Source organism: Leuresthes tenuis, unplaced genomic scaffold (assembly GCF_036924035.1).
Source record: "Leuresthes tenuis unplaced genomic scaffold, fLeuTen1.0.hap1 SCAF_11, whole genome shotgun sequence".
NCBI classification, from domain to species: domain Eukaryota; kingdom Metazoa; phylum Chordata; class Actinopteri; order Atheriniformes; family Atherinopsidae; genus Leuresthes; species Leuresthes tenuis.
The window spans coordinates 35,870,182-35,889,432 of record NW_027325365.1 but is presented as its reverse complement, the minus strand read 5'-3'; the positions used below and the strand labels follow the sequence as shown (position 1 = coordinate 35,889,432).

Here is a 19,251-nt window from a genome sequence, read left to right as displayed (position 1 = left end):
TTGGAAATTGATGCAGGTGTTGATGGTTTCATGGTGTATGACCTAAATCTGATTGAACCTATGCAAGAGGTAAGTACCAGATCATGACAGCTTGTTTCATTTTATATCTTGTTATATCTGTCCTTCTGCAGCTGCAATGCAGTAAATTCCCCCACTGAGGGACTCTTCTATTCACATTTATTACCCAAAGAGTTTGACCAACATCACTCTTGATAAACGTTTTTCTTCTTTCCAGCTCTTCAGAATCCACACTCGAGGTGATAACCAGCTTCATCGGCTTCGAGATGATGTCTCAGTGACTCCTGAGGACCTACTGTCCATGCCCTCAGTCAGTTACAAATTTCCCGTTATTTAACATGATCATCATTACTAAACAGTACATTCAGACTGATGGCTTTAGCTGTGTTCAGATTAGTAGGAAATGTTTCTGGGACCAAATAGGATGTTTTTTTTACATACAGACAATATTAATAGTAAGAGAAAAATTCTCCCTGCCTCCAACCATCTTAGTCTTAGTCTTTTAGATTGAAATGCTTATTAGTTTTTGTCTAATTTTAGTCACTTCTATATGTGACAGGTTCAGTCTAGTTTTAGTCGACAAAAAGTCAAAAAGGTTTTAGTCTAGTTTTAGTCAGCTTTAGTAAAGAAAAAAGAAGTATAGTTTTTAACAAATTAATTTAGGTCAATAAGTATTGGAGATTGCTGTTGGGCAGTGTCACACATAAGTTGTGAAAATAGCAGATCTATGAATTCAACACATTGTAACACATTGTGAGCTTGCAGACTGGCTAGTTTCGCCAATAATTATAATAATAAAGGAATGGTTTTAGACACATAAGGTTTCCACCCAACGGCAAATACTTTCTGATCTAAGGATTGTGCATTACACGCAGATAAAATTAATCCAACAGTGGATTCAATGTTCATTACTCCAAAAAAGCCAAAAACAAAAACACTCTACTTTAGCAAATTCTGAGAAATAAAGCCACAATTGCCAAAGTACAATGAGAAGACACATGCCCCAATTATGAGTGACAGATGAGGAACACATATGCTCATGTTATATGCTCATATTTTTTTGTAAAAACAGACATCATACAACCCCACTATCTTTATCTTACGCTAAACAATTGATATTAGCATAACAAAGCTAATTTTAGCCTGAAGTTAGCAGCCCATTTGCACCAGGAGTATGTGGAAAACTTCATTAAAAAAACTTAATTAATTTATAAGCTTATTGTGAAATTTATCACGAGCTGATTGTGGAGCAACATTGTATGTATACGATATGTTAACAGCACTTATAACTTACCTTCGAAAAAAAAAATCTCCTTGAGGCGCCTTCAGGTTGGTGGTATTTTTTCCGCCTACTTTGTGGCCGCATTTTTGTGGCCTCCCATCACAGTACACTCTGTTTTATTATCTGCCGGGTTCTATTTAAAATACACCCATATGTCATCTCTACGTTTACGACCACCAAGCCCCTGTGTTGAAACTTTCACCCTCATGGTCCGGTGTCTGTGATGAGTGACAACAGTGTGACGTGTTGAGCACGTTGTGCGCTGCCTGCCAGGTGGTGGGCGTGGCCAAACAAGGAAAGGATGCAGCAGCAGATGCTATTTAGGTTTTAATTGACAGATTACACGCACAATAAGCAGAAATGTCATGCATTTTAAATGTCTGACAGACCACCCACTAACATTTATGTCCATTCTTGTGTCGTCAATGAAAACTCACACAAGTCTCGTCATGTTTTAGTCATCAAAGAGCCATGTTTATCTCGTCACCTTCTTGTTATCATCATGAAAAAAGTGGCATCAACGAAATGCTTTTATCATCGTTGACGAAAACAACACTGCTCCCAAGCAGATTTAGCTGTATCAGTTTCCAACAATAAAAAATGATTTGATACATTGTGTTTTTCTGTAGGGAGGAGTCACCCTCTATGGTTTGAAATATAACATTGCAGTTGGTGTCCTCTTTATCAATGCCTGGCTATCGGGTAAGTACAGAACTGTGCTGGGCTACATCTTATTTCATGGACTGACTGTTAAAAAGACATTCTGTTTACCAGGTAAAGGCCACTTTTTCTACAGAAGTCAGGTTGAAGATTCAGCCACTGCAGAGATTTCCAGATCACAGGTGGGTTTAGGATTGAATGATCCACTAACTCGCAACACAATTTACTGGAGTTACTAAATTTATTATTTATTTTTTTGGCTTTTAATGCCTTTAATGATAGGACAGTGGGGTGATACAGGAAACAGGGCAGAGAGAGGGGGAATGACACACAGCAAGGGCCACCCGGTTCATGACTCAAACCGGGGCTAGCTACAGCGAGGACTATAGCCTCTGTATATGGGGCGTCTGCTTAACCCACTACGCCACCGACCACCCCAGGAGTTGCTAAATTTGATGGCAGATAATGGCAGATGGCTGATGTGCGTCAACCCCTGCAGTAAGACAGTTGAGACAAGTTTGAGCCAAACGCAAAACTTGTCAGTCTGAATGGGACAGACATCTATGTCTGTAATTCGGTTCAGTTAAGTTCAATTCAGTTGAATTCATTGTGCAAATTCACAACATATATAATCTCAAGCAGATAAAACAGATAATATTAGTTTATCCATCCACTGTCTTCTGCTTACCCAAGGACGGGTCACAGAGGCAACGGGTTTATACTTTTCCAAGTATACAAAACACATGTAGACTGGATGGTCAAACTCTCATGACCTCCTCAGTAACTCTGCGAGGGTAAAGTTCTGTTCCACTGTTCCATTATCTGGGCGGAAATCACACTGCTCCTCCTGAATCCAAGGTTCAACAATTGGTCAAAGCCTCCTCTTCAAAATGTTGGAGTAAACTTTCCCAGAAAGGCTGAATAGTGTGATCATCCTGTAGTTGGAACACACTCTTCGGTCCCCTTTCTGAAAAATGGGAACCACCACTCCAGTCTGCAATTCCATAGGCATTGTCCCAGGCCTCCATGCGACACAGAATAGGCGTGTCAGCCCAGACAGCCCCACCATGTCCATAGCTTTAGCAAACTGGAATCTATCAGATAAATATGACTTAAACCAGCCTAATGCAGTTCCTTTAATCCCAATAACATGTTCAAGTCTCTGTAACAGAATGCTGTGATCGATCGTATCAAATGCAGCACTGAGATCCAACAGGACAAGCACAGAAACAAGTCCGCTATCAGAAGCTAAGAGGAGATCATTGGTAACTTTCACCAGTGCTGTTTCTGTGCTCTGATGCACTGACTGAAACTGGAGTCCCTTGCTGACTTTGAAAAGCAAACATTCCTTAAACTCATGCTGAGAGTAACATGACTCACAAGGTCTGATTAAACAGACATTTCAGTTTCAACTTTCCTCTGAAATAGAAATGCTGATTGATATCACTGACGCACGTTCTACCCTTTCTTTTCCTTTCAAACACATGCAAAGTAGACCCACAGAGTACTGAACTGGAATCATAGCCTCTGATGAGCTGAGTGTTCTACAGATATTAAAACTGCTCTGACATATTTATGCAGATGGTAATTGAGAAGCTGAGAGTATTTCCTCACCAATATTACTGTGTGCATGTGTCTTTGTCAGGTGTGGCAGTGGATCCGTCATCAGACTCAGCTGGAGGACGACAGCAGGGTGGTGAGCAGGCGGCTGGTGACTGACCTCACCAAGGAGCTCATGATGGAGCTCTGTGCTCTCTGTCACTCTGTTATGTAAGCAGACATACCTGACCTATTTCACCCCTACCCAGTCAAAATGAATAGGCATGTCCAAACTTTTAACCAGCCCTGTTATTGAAAGGCAACAAGATTTAATAAACGAGAGAAAGATTTGCAGCGCTTAGTAAGACAAGGGTGAATGTCCCCTAACGTTGTTGACTGACAACTGTCCGATCAGCTTAAAGGAACTGTACTAACTGGGCAAACAGGACAGGGTGTGAGAAAGTTTCATCAACGTGAACTAAAGAACCCAGAACAATACAATCAGAGAGTTGAGGACCTGCTCTGCACCACACTGATGGAGAGCTGCTCATGTCCAACCAGAAGGAGCAACACATTTCAGTTCTTAAAACATCCATACATCCATTTTCTACACTCGCTTAAACCAACCCAGGCTCGCAGGGGGGTGGAGCTTGATCCAGCTGTCATTGGGCGAGAGGTGGGGTACACCCATCACAGGGTCACACAAGACAAACATCAATTTAAAGTTACCAATCAATCTGACATGCATGTGTTTGGCTGGAGTACCTGGAGAGAATCCATGCATACACAGGAAGAACATGCAAACTCCACACTTTGCTGTGAGGCGATGGTGCTAACCACCACGTTCTTAAACCAATCAAACGGAAGTGTGTCTGATCCTCTTATTTGCAAAACTGGAACTATTGATTAGAATTAAATAACAATAATAAGAAAAGTCTGTTATTAAAGTGAAAAATGACCTATTTCAGTGCAGCTTGTCTCTGAAAGAATCACACTGAGAATCATTCTAAATCTGGAATCAGAGTTCAAACTGCTGAAATCACAATGATTCCCAGGTCTGCCTCAAGATATTATTCTCTGTGGTTCAGGTGATCATGCCCCCTATGTGTCGTCCTCAGGGCTAAACGGAGGTTACACACAGCAGCAGACATGTTCCTAGAGGTGGTCCAAAAGAGACACTTCCCTGAGTTCATCACCTCCTACTTGAACCAGGACCACACCTTTCTCAGCTCCCAGAACACTGGACAAGAGGAGGTTCTGGAGACAGACGGGCAGAGAGCCAAACTGTAGGGATCAGGCTGGAGGAGTGTTTCGTACATAACATGGAAATAAACTGCAATAACTACAGTGGACATCTTTATTCTTCTGGTCCACATTGTATAAACCTGATCAGTTAGTTCATGTTCTGACCCGACTCAGGAGGGCAAAAGAACATTTTCAATCTGGATAATCTGTTCAAGAAATTAAAGGTTTGAAACAAGCCATTTATTCTGTTGTGTAAGATGATCTTTCCAAAGGGTGAAGGGTGCTTCTGTGAATGGAAGATTCAGTAGTTCAGTTTTAGTACATTTACAAAACTCTTTGTTGTCCAAAGTTATCTTCTGGAATTTCTTGCATTTGAGACAAGCTGATGTGTTGCTCTACAGCGAATACCCAGTTCATCTACTTCAGTCATTCATATATAAATGTTACAGAAGTGCCAGCTGAATGAAGACAAAAGATCAGTGGAGAGATTTTAGTTTCCATGAAGCACTGTGGTTGTGACGTATGGAAGCGAATCGTAACCATATTTCAAATTAAAATGCATTTGCAGAAATGCTTCTTGATTTTAAGAATGTGGCTGCATTATTGGACTCATAAATAAAATTAGTAATCAATCATTCCATTTGCATTTTCTTCTTCAAGACTGCACACTTTTTCTTTTTCGTTTTCATGGTCTGCCTGCAAAGTCCTGCCCATGATCAGGGCCGTACGCAGGGCCCAAAAAATACTGCGGTCATAAGTCAGAACTTCTCGTCGGGTTCGGGGCACGCTCCCCGGGAAATGATTTAAATTCCGTTATTTAAATCTGTCCATTTTTTAGAATCTTAAAGGAACAAAAACAACATCATCATGACTTTTAGGCTTATTTGTTTTGTTTGTTATCAGAGAACATCAGCCTCATCCTAAATGATTTCCAAATAAGTTACAATGTAAAACTGGAGAATGAATTTCATCAAGTCATGGATTAGGAATAAAAAGGAATGAACTGTCCTGGGACAGAGGGATAATATATACAAATGCTTCATATTCCCTTAGACACCCAAGCCCTATTACACTATCATGTTGGTGATAGTGCCTCATCTGTTCACTCTTGTTAAGGAAAACCAGCTTTTGAACACATTTCTATTATAATCTTACACAATACTTCAATTATCATGCATTATACATCTGACTTTTAAAACATATACAGGTCTGGCATAGTCTCTTCCTTTTATAGCACCTGCTCTCCCTCTGTCACTGCTCCTCTTCTTGCTGCTTGGCCCAAAGATGAACTTGGTTTGGCTCAGCCTTTTCCTCTCTATCCTGTTTTCCCTTAAGTAAAGAATATAAAAAACTGGACTATCTCACTCACCTGCACCTTAATGCTAACCTCAATAATATTGTTAATATTGTAATATCCAGTGACCTTTGTCATGAATTTTCTTTTCCAAAACTTTCCCGTTAAATCTGTCCTTTAGAATAGCAACCCCTGCAGATCTATTTGTACCATGAGATAACCAAATTTCTTTTCCCCATTGATTTTTCCAGAATGTACCATCTTCTGAGCAAGAATGACCCTCTTGAAGAAAGACAAAATCCGCCTTTATCTCCTTACAGAATAAATAAAGGCTTTTCTCTTTAGATTATTACGCAGACCTCTGGTGTTAGCAGAAACCAAAGTTAAATCCAGAAATAACTTTGAACAGATGAAATCACAATCCCAGTTTTTCTCTCTAAACGTCAACCATATAAAAGGACCCCTATATTAAATCCAACTTTCACACATGAACATAGCAAAATGTTGAACCTTTGGTATGATGCAGGGTGAAGGATTATGTAAAGACCAAATACTTTAACTGTATGAACAAAGTACCGAGCACATAGATAGAATCAGTGTGATATCTTTACTGTACTTATTGTCTCTAAATACCCCAAAGAACCAATGTGACTAAGATATGGGGTGAAGGAACAGTTGTAATCAGTTGTTAGGCTTTAACTTTCAGATTCACAGGGAAGTTCTTTACCATCTATGTAACCTTTAGCTCCCACAAAGTATGCTTTCTTCCGTTCTTGCGTGCTCTTTCTCTGAGAGGCCACAACGCAGCTCTTTTCTCCTTGTCCTCTTTAGTTAGATCTTCTTTTTCTCTCTTAGAAAAGCGTTGTTTTTTGCTGCTCTCCAGATCTCATCCCTCATGGAATGGATCGAAAGGTGAAGAGGATGCTTGTTGTCGGCTGGTCTCCCCAGCCTGTGCGCGATGTGGATTCCTTCGGCCGCTCTTGTTCCAGTCTTCTGACACATCTCAGCCACTCTGTGTTGGACATTGTTCAGCCGCAGGCTACACGCTCATTCAGTAACACTGTCTCCATCTCGTGTTTTTCACGTTGCGTTTTCTGACTTTATATCGCTGATTTCTTCATGTCCGAACTCCAAGGAAGCTTTGAGCTCTTTAATATCAGATGCATTGCTGCTTATCACCTGTGCCAGTTCACCAGCTCCATCATTTACAGTTTTCAAGATGGTCATCTGCGACTCGCACATGCAAAGCTGTGTTTGGCCGCTGTTGAGCTTCTTGGGCGCTGGGCCGCTCAGTGGTGTGACAGGAAGGGGTGGAAGATCCACTTCTTCCTGCCGTCAACATCCCTGGTAGTTATGATCATCTATCAATGTGCGGATGATTTTCTGCTCTTTTGGAGTTGTTTCTTTTCTTTTTAGATCAGTTTTCTTTATTTGGTGGCTCATTTGATCCTTTGTAGGTTTTGTTTGACACATCTGCCAGCATAAAACTCACCGAGTCGTGTTCCTTTGGCAGTTTTTTCTTCAGTACAATATCCAATATACAAAGTCCAAGGTATGTCAGGTCTTTAGATAATACTTTGCTACTTTTGCATATTTTAGTTCAAGTTCTTCGTGGAGTATACCGTGGATAGAGTCTGATTTTTAACAGGAGATGTTTTAGAATGTTAGCGCCATCTTGGCCGCTCAGAATGCTTTTTCCTTTTCCAATCATGGGCAGACCACGAAAAAGAAAAAGTGTGCAGTCTTGAAGAAGAAAATGCAAATGGAATGATTGATTACTCGTTTTATTTACGAGTCCAATAATGCAGCCACATTCTCAAAATGAAAAAGCATTTCTGCAAATGCATTTTCATTTTCAGATTTGACATTTCAAATTGAATTTTGGGATCTATTTGCTGGGGCAGATTTTGAAAATTAAATCTCAAATGTCTATTTCTTTTTCATTTGAATTAAGTGAAAGATTGAGCACTCTTGAAGAAAATTAAAATACAAATAGGATGATTGACTACTAATTTAATTTAGGAGTCAAATAATGCAGCCACATTGTTAAAATGAAAAAGCATTTCTGCAAATGCATTTTAATTTGAATTCTGGTTACGATTCGCTTCCATAGTGACGACCTTTGAGACATGACACTACAGTTTACATGACAGTTTGCCTCATTTCATGTTTATTCTCTTAGTTTGAGTTGAGAGTGCAGTTGTGACAGTGTAATTACAGTTAGTGAAGAAATGTTTTAATCAGCCTCATTGTCTCAAAGTGCAGGTTGAAAAGATATACTGCAGACATATTTTCAACAGATTCCACACGCACATCAACGTGAAGAGGTGCAGACAACTGGAGGGACCAGCGAGCAGTGGAACAGCAGCTGCTCAGTCCTGTCCTCGGTCGGTGTCCCTCCTCCTCCTCCTCCTCCAGGTCACGTCAGGCCCTCATGTGGCGGCAGGAAGTGGGCAGCTGCTCGCCACAACTTCCCTGAAAAGTTCATTTTACCACCACTACCACAATGGTACCATTTGGTTTTGCAAACATTGTTTTATTATTCCATTTGTCAGTTTGTAATATATAAATTACTTTTAAAAACGTGAGAAGCAGATGCACCTACAAGAAGGACATGGAGTCGAGTCCCACAGCATAACACAGGAGTTCTAGAAAACTTAGACTGTGTTTACAGAAGCCATCTTAGCCAGCCAACGTCCACTCCACTCCTCCCACAATCCCTTCTTCTCCCCATTCTCTAAATGTACTTTTCAGTTGCACAAACACTGTGGACACAGTCTGCTTCTATTGTTTAAAAAAGTGAAGTGGGCGTTGTCTTCTTCCATGTGCCACTTCCTTTTCTCGTCGCTCCTGTGGTTCTCAGTCCATCCAGATCAGTGCAATGTGGGGGCGACTCACAGCAGCCACAGCCCAGGACCTGGAGAGGGGAAGGCAGGCGGGCGTTGGTGGACTAAGGCGTCTGGCAGCGAGCTGGCACCTTCTTCTCCTCCCCCCTCACACTTTGAGCTCATATGTCATCATGCTCCCCTGCCGACAGGTCACCGTTGACGCTGATTGTGGTGCTGTTGTCCTGGTAACCAGGAGGCATGAAAGCCAGGCAATAGGGGTAGACCTTATGGCAGGCGGCCCGGTAAGCCTCGGCCGCCTTCTGCTGACCCTCGCCAAGCTGCCCATCCCGCAGAGCCTCCAGCACCTCGGTACAGATCTGCAGCACACACAAACGCTCAGGCAGAGAAAGGTATGCAACACCTCAAAGTGTAGTTGCTAATAATTCATCCTACCTGGATGCTTCTCCCAGACAGCGACTCATCCAAAGCTGTCGCTATCTCACAGGCCATTTTATCAGAGGAAGGCTCCAAATAAGCCATCATCTTAGCAGCTGGGAGGACAAGAGAGACGCAGCGATTACAAGCTGCACCGTGGTACACAAACTGGAGCACTGAGCTGTCAAACATGTAGAAATGATGTTGGCAGTTACACACCTGCATCTCACCAACAAAGCTTTTCAGAAGGCTGCCTCACAGTGCTGCGAAAACATGGGCCTAAATACACCCGGCGCCAGCGTGGGAAACAGCCGAGCACCGTTTTTAGCTCGCTTCTGGTCTCAATTCTGAATTGGACTGATTTGGAATTTGATGAATTGGATCGTGATTGTACTACAATGAATGAGATAAATTGGCTTGAAATGGACTGAATCTTGAGATGACATTTGTTGTCATTTGCCCCTATAGAAATAAACTGAATTCAATTCAATTTTCTAACAAAAAAAGGAAAATAGAAGTAAACAAATGCATTGTTTCCATCCAACACAGAGCAAAGCGTATAACACGCAGAATGCACTGCATTGCTGCTCTCTGCCAGAGAAAAAGGGAAACTGCCTTTGATGCTTTGTGGTTTTGAGGTTAACTATTTTGAAAGGCCTGCTCATTCATTCTAAGTGATGCAGTTTTTGTAGTCTCACCAAAGCACGAGAACATGGATATTTGATGAGTTTTCATCTACTGTCCCCATAAAAAACAAGGTTTGGAAAACACCTTCCAGGGTTAACATTTTCACACACTGACCAACATCTATGAGTGGACTGGGACCCCCGGGGGCTTGGCTTGCAGCGTCCTCCTGGTTAAACATCAGTGTGTGGACTTCCATTCCTTTACATGGCGGGGGCAGGTTGCTCACTTAAAAAAGCTGCCGCCCTCTCAGTCACACTGTGTGTGTGTGTGTGTGTGTGTGTGTTTCACATGGATAGGAGGTTTTTCTCTTTTTTGTGTAACCCTAGACAGAACAGCAAAAGCAGCTTTAAAAAGTGAAAGCCAGCGTGTGTGTTGCATACCAGCCAGCCGGTGTGGGATGGAGTTGGAGTGTTGGCTCAGGTAGTTCTTGTTGAAGCTCTGAGGGTTGCTCTCCCCGAACAGCCTGGAGATCTCATGCTTCAACACCGTCCTCACCGCCTCTGCCAAGTCTGCACTCTCACTCACTGCAAATGAGAAACGACCCAACAAGCCGTCACTCTACTTTCCAACAAGCATTGCACATGCCGAGAATATTCTTGATATCAGTGGATTATACGCGCCTCCTTTGAAGAAGCGCACTAAACACTGGTGCAGCCACGGGTTGGAGGGCTCTATGGCTTCAGCCCTCTTCACTGACTGCAGCATCAGGAGGTATTTCTCTGAGGAAGGAAGATCAAATGGAAATATTATGCTGAAGTGTAGGAACTTTCCTGTGTTGTTAAACCATGATGGGTTAAAGTTGAGCAGGATCCAAGTCATTTTCTTTAGTCTTATTCTACTATGTCTGTTAAGAGATAAGAAGATGAATAAAAAGGAAAAAAATCTGGTTTTCTGTCTTTTTTTATGACATTTATTTAAAGACGATGGAAAACAGGTGCAAGAAAAATCCCAGAAAGCTGGACGTCAACTGGCTGAGGCAGAGAAGATGGATCCTGGGACCACTGGGGTCATTGTTGTAGTCACATGATGAGAAAACGTCCTCGTTTGTATTCGTTTGTTGTTGCTGGAAACTTTTTCAGGATGGATTATCACAAAACCAAAAGGTTTGATCCCACATGACGTGTGTTTTCTGCAGAAACGTGCTGGTGTTAATTATACAGAAAAGCAGCAGTCTTCACTGATCACGCAGTGTGCGTGTGAATGGACAAAGACAAAATAAGGAAAATAAAGTTAAACAACAATAGTTTGAGCTGCCGCACAAGGTTGCGTTTTAGTTGAATCAACTGAATCAACCTTTGTAATATTGTTAAAATCAGGAACATCCTGTCTCAGGGTGATGCAGAGAAACTAGTTCATGAATTTGTTACTTCAAGATTGGACTACTGTAATTCTTTATTATTGGGCTGTCCCACATATTCTCTGAAAAGCCTCCAGCTGATCCAAAATGCTGCAGCCAGAGTTCTGATGAGAACTAACAGGAGAGATCATGTTTCTCCAGTTTTAGCTTCTCTTCATTGGCTCCCTGTTAAATTCAGAATAGAATTTAAGATTCTTCTCCTCACATATAAAGCTCTTAATGACCGAGCTCCATCATATCTTAAAGATCTCATTGTAAGATATTTTCCTAACAGAGCACTTCGCTCCCAAACTGCAGGTTTACTTGTTGTTCCCAGAGTTTCTAAAAGTAGAATGGGAGGCAGAGCCTTCAGTTATCAGGCCCCTCTCTTGTGGAATAAGCTGCCAGTAAATGTCCGGGAAGCAGACACCCTTTCCACTTTTAAGATTAGGCTTAAAACTTTCCTTTTTGATAAAGCTTATAGTTAGGGATGGCTCAGGTAATCCTGAAACATCCCATAGTTAAGCTGCTATAGGCTTAGACTGCTGGGGGACCTCATCTGTCACACCTTTCCTCACTTTGCTCTCTTTTTCCCCCTGTTTAATTTCTCAAATGATTTTATGTACACGTGACATTATTGTGGTTATTAACTTGTGTTTCCTTGTTCCAACAGATATCCTTTGAATGGCGTTATGGTGTTTTTCCCCCCTCTTTTCCCTCTTTTCTGTCTTCTCAAACCCCAGCTGGTCGAGGCGGATGGCCACCCTTCCTGGTTCTGGTTCTGCCAGAGGTTTCTTCCTGTTAAAGGGAGTCGTTCCTTTCCACAGTCCCTCAGGCTCAGGACGGGACTGAAGACAAGTTTTTGAAGTGGCTCTATATGAATGAATTGGATTATTTTGAAATTAATTAATTGGATTATGATTACAATGAATTGAATTCCAATTGGCTTGAATTGGACTTTATTATTTAAGTGCCTTGAGATGACAATTGTTGTAATTTGGCGCTATATAAATAAAATTGAATTGAATCAAATGCCCAGTTGTACACACCAGACCATGAGATGAAAGATTTCCCTTCTGAAATGTGGAGAAACACAAAGTGGCAGTTGGATCTGACCTTTCCTGAAGTAGATCTCAAAGGCCAGGAGGTGAGTCTCAATCTTGTTTCGCACCAGGTTCTTAAGAGGAATCAGGAACTTGACGGCCTCTTCCAACGGATTCTCTGGCTAGTAAGAAAAGAGTTGAACACATCTTTTTATGACTCAGGGATGACTCACAGCTGCACTGACCAGCTGTGTTCACACTGTTTCATGCTGACCCAAGAGGCAAACTGAAGCCTACCTTAGCTAATTTCTCTGGTATTAGCTCCTCTTTTGGCCCTCCTATTTCCTCATCATCATCCTCCTTTTTCTTCTTCTGGTTCTTTAACTGCTTCTCCTTCTCTGCATTCTTCTTCTCCTCTTCTAATTGGGCCTTCTTCTGGGCTCTTCGCTGTTTGTTGCGCAGTTTTTTCAACTCCTTGTCTGTAAGATTTTCTACATGGAGCAAAAAGAAAGAAAAAATGAGTGATATTCTTAAACTGTCCCAACCTTCAACCCAACAGCAGGAATTCCTCCTCTATGGTGTTGTGCCCACCACACCTGGGGAGCACAGCACGTTTTTACATTTCTACCATGAACTGAACATGAAGATGGCAAACACAGCCTCACCAGTGTCTGCCTGACTCTCCTTGTTGTCATCAGTCAGCGGTTTGTCATGCAGCATCAGGTAGATCTGGATGGCGCTTCGAGCAGCTTTGTAGTAAAAGGGATGCTGTCGCAGGACGTCCTCCAGCTTCAGCAGGTCCACGTAGGAGCGTAATGTCATCTTCCTCATGCAGTAGGTGTGGAAGTCAAACTGGTCGTCAGTGATCTCAACAAAATGCTGATAGAAGGGAGAGTGAAGGGAGAAGTATGCCCAGGGTCAAATCCATGTGATACACACAAAAACAGGACTTGGGGCTGATTAGTTCATAACCATAGACCTGCCAAAGGTCAGTGGTTCAACTCCAGGCTTCTCCAAAGTGTCCTTGGGCAAGACACCAAACCCCACGTTGCCTACCGATGCGTCCATCGGTGTGTGAGTGTGTGTGAACAGAAAGATCCATTTCAAAAGAAAGAACACATTTAACTTGCATGCGGTGCAGGGCCAGTAGCTTCGGCTGAATCTGGTTTACAGACACAGGGGATATAACATGGAAATGTGGACGGTAAACTCACCCTCTCAATCTCATGGCACTTCTTCAGGGCCTCACCAAATTTGTTCATGTCCTTGTAGGCCAAGGCACACTCTGTCTGGAACCACATGCACTGCATCTCATTCAGGTTCTCCACTGCAGATGTCCCCTCCTACAACAAGTCAGGTGAGGTGAGCTGGAGTCACATGCTTTACTGTCCATGAACAGTTTCCATAAAACTAAAAGCTCTGCCCACACATCTTTCCAGAGACCCAACATTGTGGCAGCTGTTAGATAAATAGCAGTTTACTACACAAGCGCAGCCCACTCCTTTATTTTTACAACTGTGAAGTAAAAGCCACATTTCTCGGGCAGAACAGTTTCCACTCTGTTAAGCAGAAAGATGCAGTTTGTATGAAGAAGTGTTAGAAATAAAGTCTGACTGATTGAAGGAGAAAAAGGAGCTTCAGAAGCAGCTGTAGTTCAGGACAGGCGTGTGGACTCAAGTCAAATGACTTAGCCTCGAGTCACCAATTTAATGACTTTACTCTGACTTCAGCCTATTGACTTGGAAGTACTTGATACCGCTCCTTACCACTCCTTGATCTATTGTTTAACAGTTTGCTTATTTTGGTTTTAGTAATTGTTAATGACTGTCATGTTTATTCACTTTGAATTTGTAAAAGCATTCCAATAAAGTACAAATAAAAAAAAATAGTTGTGTAAACTTAATATTTCAATATTAATTTGAAAAAACTGCATTTAATGAAGTGGCTGTGACTTGAAACTCATTGTTGAGGACTTGGACTTGACTTGGACTTTTCAGTCTTGACTTGGGCCTTGACTGCTAATACTGACTTGGGACTCGACTCGGGGCTGCTAATACTGACTTGGGACTCGACTCGGGGCTGCTAATACTGACTTGGGACTCGACTCGGGAATGCTAATACTGACTTGGGCCTTGACGTGGGGCTGCTAATACTGACTTGGGACTCGACTCGGGGCTGCTAATACTGACTTGGGACTCGACTCGGGAATGCTAATACTGACTTGGGACTCGACTCGGGGCTGCTAATACTGACTTGGGACTCGACTCGGGGCTGCTAATACTGACTTGGGCCTTGACGTGGGGCTGCTAATACTGACTTGGGACTCGACTCGGGGCTGCTAATACTGACTTGGGCCTTGACGTGGGGCTGCTAATACTGACTTGGGACTCGACTCGGGGCTGCTAATACTGACTTGGGCCTTGACGTGGGGCTGCTAATACTGACTTGGGACTCGACTCGGGGCTGCTAATACTGACTTGGGCCTTGACGTGGGGCTGCTAATACTGACTTGGGACTCGACTCGGGGCTGCTAATACTGACTTGGGTCTTGATGCGGGGCTGCTAATACTGACTTGGGACTCGACTCGGGACTGCTAATACTGACTTGGGACTCGACTCGGGACTGCTAATACTGACTTGGGCCTTGACGTGGGGCTGCTAATACTGACTTGGGACTCGACTCGGGGCTGCTAATACTGACTTGGGACTCGACTCGGGGCTGCTAATACTGACTTGGGCCTTGACGCGGGGCTGCTAATACTGACTTGGGACTCGACTCGGGACTGCTAATACTGACTTGGGACTCGACTCGGGAATGCTAATACTGACTTGGGACTCGACTCGGGAATGCTAATACTGACTTGGGACTCGACTCGGGGCTGCTAATACTGACTTGGGACTCGACTCGGGGCTGCTAATACTGACTTGGGACTCGACTCGGGACTGCTAATACTGACTTGGGACTCGACTCGGGGCTGCTAATACTGACTTGGGACTCGACTCGGGACTGCTAATACTGACTTGGGACTCGACTCGGGACTGCTAATACTGACTTGGGACTCGACTCGGGAATGCTAATACTGACTTGGGACTCGACTCGGGACTGCTAATACTGACTTGGGACTCGACTCGGGGCTGCTAATACTGACTTGGGACTCGACTCGGGAATGCTAATACTGACTTGGGACTTGACTCTGGACTTGAGTAGAGAGACTTGAGACTTACATGTGACTTGCCAAAAAATTACTTGGTCCCACCTCTGGTTCAGGAGGACTTCAACATAGGTTGTGCGTGGTGGCTAGGCTTCAGTGGGTGGAGGCCACAGAGTAGCTTTACTGTTTCTGTCAGTTCTGTGAATCTATGATCCATCTACCACATTGGTAGTGAATTATTTGAATCAAAATTACAAAAGCTATACTGAGAGTTGCATGGGCTTGTACAGCGTTCACTCACTCCCAGGTGATTCTAAGCCCTGCTGCAGGGTGTACGTTGATGTCAGGGGCCGCACTCAGTGTTGCATACCAGTACAAATGTGGACACACAAACTCATTCTCTCTCTCACCCGTGTAAACTTTGAGCACATCTCCTCAGCCTCCTTTATGAGGCCAGCCTTCAGCATGTACTTGGCACACTTGGAGTTGATGAAGCGGTCAGCAGTGTCGAGCGCCTGAGCCTCGTCCATCCATCGAGCCGCCTCCTTGATGTTGCCTGTGTGCTGCAGATCAAATAAACAGGTTAGAAGGGGGCAAGCACAACACAATACTCAGTAGAAACTGTGCAAATGTTATAGGTGTATATGCTGGAGCTCATACTAAACCTTGTAGATCTTGGCCTTAATAAGGAAGAGCTCGATAAGCGTGGGTGTGCTGTCAATGGCACTGTTGATGTACTCCAGAGCCAGGCTGGGCTGGCCAATGAAGTCAAAGTGCTGCGCCAGAAAATACTGAACCCACAAGAGGGTGGTGGGAGGCTCCTCCTTCCCATCATCTGCACACACAGGCAACACTGAGCTCAGCCCCACAGTAATCGTTTGGAATCATACATGACCAAAATAAGGCAAAAGACCATTAAAAATCAAATTCATTCTGAAGCAACACTTACCATTTTCACTAAACATTCGACAGCTTTTTAAACAGCTTTCATAGCCAACTACTAATTCTTCAATTATTGTAACCTGCATTAGGAGAAAACAAGTTAACAACTTTCAAACAGAGGGGTCCGGAATTCCAGTTTAAAGGTCAAGCTGCTTACCTTCTCCATGTCTGTGTAGAGGGATTTCAGGGTAGTGAAGACGGGTGGGCAGCCTTTGCTGAAGTTCATCCTCAGATAGCTGTCCAGACACTCACGAAACTTCTCCCCTGGCCAGTACAACCCACACAGTAAAAGTACAGGAAAGTGAGATTTGAACTGCAATATAACTGATATATGTACTGTTGATGATGTGGATACCTCTCTTAATTTATTTCTGGATATTTTTATGAAAATTGTTAACAATCATGCCCCGTTAAAGAAATTTACAGTGAAAGCAGAAAGTGCTCCTTGGATTGATACTGAATTAAAGAGTTTGATGTCTAAAAGGGATGAGGCAAAAAAGGCTGCTGTGCTTTCTGGTTCTACTGTAGACAGAAAACTTTATTGTACTCTAACCGGGGGCTCATACCAAAAGCGTTGTGAGCGGCCAGCTGCCATTCATTTTCAATGTAAGCTGGCGTCGATGAGCGGCCGGCGTTGTGAGCGGCCGGCGTTGTGAGCGGCCGGCGTTGTGAGCGGCCGGCGTTGTGAGCGGCCGGCGTTGTGAGCTTCATGAGCTTCAAGAGTTGAGAAAGGCTCAACTTTATGCAAATGAGCAGTGACGCAACGTGACGACACCCAAATAGGGCCTATCTGGATTCCGAAGGCGGAAAAAAGCGGAAAACAGCGGAAAACGATAGAGCGCAAACACAAAGAAACACAAAGGCTGCCCAGAGTACGATCCATGGTGAAAAAGGGAACCGATGTATGGATGGATTATTACATATATCTGCTAGTTGCTATACATATAAGCCCCGCCCCTTTGGCCGCTTCCGGCGGCAGAAGAAGTAGAAGCGGCGGGTTGTGAGCGTCGTGAGCAACCACAGCCGCTCACAACGCTTTTGGTGTGAGCCCCCGGTAAGGAATCTTGTGACAAAAAATGAATAGAAGAAAACAGAAAATATTATCAGAAGAGAATCTCAGACAGCGGTAAGGATGGTAAAAATATGGAATGTACAGGTGGAAATGATGCTGAGAACTTTGACTGTTGGTGGGCAAGCTGGCACGGACAACTTGGATAGGCTGTTGAGATCATCTGCTGCACAGATTTCCAAACCTATCTGTCACATATTCAACAGACGTTGGATTAATGGTGTATGTCCAAAAATTTGGAAGGAAGGCAAGATCATTCCTCTACTTAAAGATATCAAATCAGCTTTCTGTGGTCTGAATAGTAGGCCTCAAAACATTCTGCCTGTTTTGAGTAAAATATTGGAAAAGATTGTATGTAAGCAAGTGCAAGATTACTTTTCCCATAATGATTTAACATCAATGTTTCAACATGCTTATAGGACGATCCATACCACATGTACTGCAATCACACAAAGTCAGATAGCTGCTTAACATCAATTGATAACTCAATGCTTGTGGGTACAGTATTGATCGACTTCAGTGCTGCCTTTGATGTTATCAACCTTGACATTTGGATTTCTCAACTCACGAGTTCTGGTTTTAGTTCCTCTGCAATTCAGTGGTTTAGGAGCTATTTGTCTAACAGGTCACAGAGAGTATATTTTAATGGTGCTTTTTCTAGCTTTAAGTCCCTGTAATGTGGAGTCCCCCAAGGAAGTTGTCGAGGACCTCTTTTATTTTCAATTTTTACTAATGATATGCTGTATGTACTCAGTAATGCTAGGGTGACTATGTTTGCGGATGATTCTACTCTTTATTATGCAGCCCCCACATGTTCAGAGCTTAATCAGGTTCTGTCTTGTGAGATCAGCATATTATTTAACTGGATCAAAACAAATAAACTTATCCTTAACATACCAAAAACAAAGAGTATAATGTTTGGTTTTAAGTATAGATTACTACATAATCCTGAAATTAATATACAAATAGATGGTCAAACAATACAGCAAGTAAAAACTGTGAAGCTTCTTAGGCTTCTTCTTCTTCTGGCTTCATTGCACATTGTCATGGTCTGATCACATCAACAGAGTTGTTGCCAAAATGGGTAGAGCTGTTGTCATAATGTGTAAATGTGTTCCGTTTCTCAACACAAAGTTGTTTCATCAAGTGGTTTGTGTCATCTTGATTACTGTTCAGTTGTCTGATCTGCTGCATCTAACAGTCTTTTAAACAAATTACAAGTGGCTCAAAACAAGGCTGCAAGACTCGTTCTTGGTTGTTCTCCAAGAACAAGTGTTGCAGAAATGCATGAACGTCTCACCTGGTTGAGAGTCAAGGATAGACTATCTGATAATGTACTAATATACTTGCATAGAATAATTAAAACAGACTCCAAAAAATGTTTGTGACAATATAATTTACTGCTCAAATACTCATTATTTTAACACTCGAGGAGCGAATAGTGGACTGATTACTCTACCACTACCTACGTCTGACTCTATGAAGTTGTCAGTATTCTATAGGTCAAATGCGTTTTGGAACAGTCTTCCAGCTGAGGTTTGTGGAATTAAGGGAAAGGCTGGTTTTCAAAGAAGATTAAGAATATATTTGATATCAATACCTTAATTATATTATTTTATTTGAGTGTAGTTGGGTTATGTGATACATGACTGTATCATGTTTTTCTTTCATTTTTATATATTTATTTACTTAAAGATTCCCTCATTTTAAAGCCTTTTTAT

General features: G+C 42.6%; 2 protein-coding genes across 4 annotated transcripts in view; one reads left to right on the top strand and one right to left on the bottom strand.

The window, feature by feature from the left end:
* The window catches only part of ugl (ureidoglycolate lyase), a 54,098-nt gene extending 49,115 nt beyond the window's left edge, over positions 1–4,983 (top strand). For both annotated transcript variants that reach the window (XM_072396313.1, XM_072396312.1), the window contains exons 10-15: positions 1–69; positions 236–328; positions 1,930–2,002; positions 2,075–2,142; positions 3,606–3,730; positions 4,618–4,983. The exon at positions 1–69 is cut by the window's left edge and continues 10 nt beyond it. In XM_072396313.1, the coding sequence (XP_072252414.1) occupies positions 1–69; positions 236–328; positions 1,930–2,002; positions 2,075–2,142; positions 3,606–3,730; positions 4,618–4,789 (600 nt within the window). In that variant the 3' untranslated portion in view covers positions 4,790–4,983. The remainder of the gene's footprint in view (positions 70–235; positions 329–1,929; positions 2,003–2,074; positions 2,143–3,605; positions 3,731–4,617) is intronic.
* naa15a (N-alpha-acetyltransferase 15, NatA auxiliary subunit a) overlaps positions 1–19,251 on the bottom strand; it is a 290,869-nt gene that overhangs the window by 254,284 nt on the left and 17,334 nt on the right. Inside the window, exons 9-20 of one of the 2 annotated variants that reach the window (XR_011917833.1) lie at positions 16,619–16,725; positions 16,469–16,541; positions 16,185–16,354; positions 15,930–16,082; positions 13,582–13,710; positions 13,033–13,246; positions 12,665–12,858; positions 12,441–12,549; positions 10,609–10,707; positions 10,369–10,512; positions 9,320–9,417; positions 8,740–9,243 (exon numbers count right to left, since the gene is read on the bottom strand). Coding sequence is in view for 1 of the 2 variants with exons in the window: in XM_072396304.1 (XP_072252405.1) it covers positions 9,046–9,243; positions 9,320–9,417; positions 10,369–10,512; positions 10,609–10,707; positions 12,441–12,549; positions 12,665–12,858; positions 13,033–13,246; positions 13,582–13,710; positions 15,930–16,082; positions 16,185–16,354; positions 16,469–16,541; positions 16,619–16,725 (1,688 nt within the window). In the remaining variant the exon portion in view is untranslated. Of the gene's footprint in view, positions 1–8,553; positions 9,244–9,319; positions 9,418–10,368; positions 10,513–10,608; positions 10,708–12,440; positions 12,550–12,664; positions 12,859–13,032; positions 13,247–13,581; positions 13,711–15,929; positions 16,083–16,184; positions 16,355–16,468; positions 16,542–16,618; positions 16,726–19,251 lie in introns of those variants that run through there. The other variant, XM_072396304.1, reaches the window with a different exon arrangement.